Genomic DNA, 4600 nt, shown 5'->3' with positions numbered 1-4600 from the left:
GGCAGAGGGTGAGGTGTCCCCGCCCTAATGACGAGGGAGCAGCCAAGACAGCAGGTGATGAACCGACCCCAAATCCCATTCCCGTCCCCTTGCACCGCTGGGACGGAGGAGGGAGAGAAAATCAGGAGTGAAGTTGATTCTGGGAAGAAGGGAGGGGTGGAGGGAAGTTGTTTTAAAGTTTGGTTTTATTTCTCATTACCCTACTCTGATTTGATTAGTAATAAATTAAATTAATTTCCCCAGGTCAAGTCTGTTTTGCCCATGATGGTAACTGGTGAGTGATCTCTCCCTGTCCTTATCTCAACCCAGAAGCCTTTCGTTGTATTTTCTCTCCCTTGTCCAGCTGAGGAGGGCAGTGACAGAGCAGTATCCAGCCAGGGTCAATGCACCACAATAGCACAAGTCTGGCAAAACATACAGCCTTCAAAAAAAAAAAACCAAGCCAAAACATCACCACCAAAAAAACACCTCATGTTTTGTGATGGTGGATTTAATATTTAAGTGTTATCAAATATGTTTCTTTGCTCTGCTTTTCCTACACTGCTACTATAATCAAGCCAGGAAGTCTCAAGGCAAGGCAAAAACAGTTTATGAATTTCACTTAGGGAGCAATACCAATTGCAAAAACAATGATCAAAACCAACCTTCATTCATGTTGGGCAAAACCAGTCTTGATATTCACCCTCCAGCCACAGGTAAAAGCCGAAGTGCATCTGCATGGGATATGCTTGCTTCTGCATAAAGTTGCAAGACAGACTCCTGCTAGGTTCCCAACATAATTTCTCTTAAATTAAAGCTACTACCATTTCAATCAAACCACTTGCCAGACCATTACATGATTTATTCACTCCTGTCTATTTCATAGCAGGAGATTACCTTACTGAATGATGCCCAGAAGTAAAGTCCAATTTCCCATACTTCTGCGTGTGGTAGCCATGCTTCTCCATGAGATCCATCCACGTTACATAGTCTGGATCTAGACCTTCAAAGTTATTCCAAGATTCTGTTAAATGAGTGAAAAGACCACTCCACATAGCTGGGGGGAAAAAAGAAAAAAATTACAGTTTTTGAGAAGTAAGTGGTATTTCCTGTCTAAATGTAAGTTGAATATACTTGAGAAGGGATCAGTCTTCTCATTATTTTAGAGGTAAGAAGTCCACACTGTGATCCAATAGGGCAGGGAATACAAAGTATTACTTTTCCAAATCTTATTTTCATCATCAATACGAATAACAACATTTACTAAAATAACCTCCAAAACTGCAGAAGGTTCCATCTTTCCAGGCACTATGGAATCATTAAATCAAGGTTTTCTGTAGATCAGGAAATAACCTTACTGATTGCAGAAAGAAAATGCTACGGTAGTACAGATCCTGAAGAAACAAGTCATGTATTTACATCTGTTCCAGAGTGTTACCTCCCCCTACTTCAGTTAGATTTTAATGTGAATTTGAAGTTAAGTATGTTTGTGGGGGGAATTAGAGTATATTATTTGTATAAATATTATATGCCCTCAGTTTGATCCTTTTTAGGTAATCTACTTCATTAGCAGCTGTAGAAACAAAGCGAGATTATTAGAGAAGAGGCCAAGAAGAAATTAAACCGAGGGAAAAGTTGCAAAGGAACTATAAGGAAAGTTTTTGTTAGCAAATTCCTGTGTTTCTTTGCAGCTTGTCGAGAATCACACTAATTTAGAGCCAAAGGGAGTCCTGAAACGAAATTAAGCTGTTCTATAAGCAATGGAAATACCCTTTAGGCACAGTGTGTTAATCCCATACCATGGCAATACTCCTACTTTCCCCACCCCAAAGCCCTCCTTCCCACTCTCTCTTCTTCCCTGACACCTCCACAATAGATGTACCCTCCGTTTCTTGCAGGTCTCCAAGCTACTGGCTAAACAAGAGATGTCCCACTGGTTCAGAGCTACACTTGTGATGACTGACCAGCGGTCATGATGATGTGGATGGACCACCTAAAACGCTACACAGAATTGATGAATTGTTGAATTCATCATGCAGCCTCTTCCTCACTGGAAGCACCAGCTGTTATTTTCACAAAACTTCTTAAAATGAAATAAACTAACACAAAGTTATTGTTCGCAGCAACAAAGACTGGCTGAAAGACTCAAAAATCAAGAAAAAGAAAAAAAGACCGACAGCATGTTCATGTAATCTCACTTACTTAAAACGTGACCTTGGGAAACAGAAAAGGGGACTAGGTTCTCAATAGCCTACTAAACACTAACACTAAATTTGACAGCCTGCACCTGCTGCAATCAGGACAGGTTGCTTCTTCCAATGTATGCTTGAGAGAAAGGGGGATCTCCCTTTCATTTACATCACCTCTGGTGGGTCTTTGCAACAACTGAAAGGGCTAGAAATGCTGTAAGATGTAACCTTCGATTCAAGATATAGCTTCCTTCTAACTTCCCGGCAAATTCTGCAAGTGCGAAATTGAACACAGAGCAGTGATTGCCACAAGTAAAGAAAAATACCAAAGTATTCAATTTAAGCTACTGAAGGATACAGTATGTATTTAACAGAGTGTTTGGAATAAACATCATTGGAAGGCAGTGCTAACAGCCACCGATTTGTTCAGGTGTTATTATTTAATACTTTTCCTTCAGAACAGGAAAGAGATTTATTAACTCTGTATTGGGAAGGAAGAGTAGTTCTGAAGGCAGTTTCAGCACTGCAGCAGACAAACTGACAATTTCTCTACAAATCCTGAAGATTTTTAAAAAATACTGAAGCTTCAGTGGAGTTTGCAAAAAGATTTGGGAGCTCAGACATAGCTGGAAAAAGGAGAACAGAAAAAAAAAAAAAAGGAAGGAGAAGCATGAGAAACAGAAAACAGAAACAGATCAAACATGAGAATACTGCATAAATTCAGACTCAAACTAAAAAAAAATGGGTCTTACTGAAAAACAAAACAAATCCCCTCAAATTAAATCCTTTGAAATTTCCCATCATTACCACATACTTAAATTGACACATGCAAGTATTTATCTGATGTTTTGCTTGGTCCTACCTGCACGGGAAGGACAACAAATTGGAGAATTGGTATAGGCATTGAGAAAGACAGTGCCATATCTTTTCATAAAATTTATGAAAGGCAAATCCACAGTCTGATTTCCTGGATAAAATGTCAGGCGTCCATCCTGCAATCAAACAGAGAAAAACAGTATATACACAGCATTAACCCAAAATATTGGCTGCATTAATTCATAGATTTGTTACCACAAACTTGTATTACTCAGATGTTGCCAATTCTACTCAGGTATGGAAAATAAAGTGTTGAGAAGCTTTACTTAGATCAATATAAAATGGATTACTATTGAAAAAGTGTAATGTAAAAGATAACTGGACTTCTTCATGGTAAAATTACTTCCTTCCTATCGCTATACATATTCTAAGCTCCAATTCGTGGCGCAGTAGGGTCTTACCATGACACATTCAACAGGGATAGGTATGGTAAAAGATGAAAAGGAGTCAGTCTGAGTCCCGATGCAGATGTGTGCAGTGGTACATATTTCTGTGAAACCAGAACTGATCCCCCATCCTTTTACTCTTTTTAAAGGTTTACCCACACCACATCTCTGTGAACTTATTTTAAACTATGGACTGGAAAAGTGATCAGCAAGCTGAAGGAAGGCTGTTCTCCCACTGAAATACTGTCTGCTATGGTTCCCTTTTGATACTTTATTGATTCTTCATTTTACCTATTTCTTTAGCTAGCTTTTAACCAGTAGCTTTAAAAAGACCCAAAATTTTGAATCAGTGCTTTTATTACTGTACAAAATTATGACATGAAGCCAGGTTTCATGTAGACTGCCCTGTTTCAGGTCACTGTCTTTTCCTGTCACTTGTACGCCTTTCCTTCGTTCAGTGAGATGTCTCAACTCAGACCCAGCCTTACTGGTCAGCTCTTTGGTGAGGAGACTGCTGACAGTGAATCTGCACAGTTTTAATAGATCTCCTGATCAGTGACATTACCCACATGTAGGCATCTGAGTAACACTCCTCTAGATTTGTGACAAAAGCAGAAATACCTTAAAGCATGAGTAGCTCAGAAGTCGTGTTTTGCACAGCACTTAGTTTGTAAGAGCAGGTAAGCAGGTAGAGAAGGTGGCCAGGAGAGTGCATCAAACTCCAGTCACAAATTCACCAACTACTGACTCATTTGTTCCAAAGAAAATGTACAAATTACCACATCAGACTGCGCATAATAAATGCCAGTACGCAAATTCTCACCTCTAATCCACATGTGGGTAATGGACTATCCTACCAAGTTACTTTAAATTATTTTTATTAGGTAAGAATAGTTCCTATATGCAAAACTACAGCAAAACAGTTGGTATGTGATTGCTTGTAACCCTGCAGCAACTCCTTCATATCCACACGCAACTTACAAAAAATGCTTTGCACACCATACATGGAGCAAGCCTCAACTGGAACAATGGGTTCTTGGAGTCATCATTACATGACATTAAGGATAAAATTGCACTGTGGCTTTTATTGTCATATTTTTGTTAGGTTAGAAATCTTAAAAACAATTATTTAGTGAGACATTACCTCTTCAACAGAAAATGTTCAACTGA

The 4600-nt window shown here is 39.0% G+C and overlaps 1 protein-coding gene across 1 annotated transcript in view; it reads right to left on the bottom strand.

Moving 5' to 3' along the window:
* Positions 1-3160, bottom strand: part of ARSK (arylsulfatase family, member K) — a gene marked incomplete at its 5' end in the record, with an annotated part of 22401 nt that extends 19241 nt beyond the window's left edge. Inside the window, 2 exons of the mRNA XM_009705112.1 lie at positions 877-1036; positions 3031-3160. Coding sequence (XP_009703414.1) covers positions 877-1036; positions 3031-3160 — 290 coding nt within the window. The remainder of the gene's footprint in view (positions 1-876; positions 1037-3030) is intronic.
* Between the last annotated feature and the right edge of the window lie 1440 nt (positions 3161-4600).

The sequence above is a fragment of the Cariama cristata genome, unplaced genomic scaffold, assembly GCF_000690535.1.
Source record: "Cariama cristata isolate BGI_N322 unplaced genomic scaffold, ASM69053v1 scaffold5068, whole genome shotgun sequence".
Taxonomy (NCBI): Eukaryota; Metazoa; Chordata; class Aves; order Cariamiformes; family Cariamidae; genus Cariama; species Cariama cristata.
The sequence above is the reverse complement of the archived record's forward strand: the minus strand, read 5'-3'. Positions and strand labels throughout refer to the sequence as shown.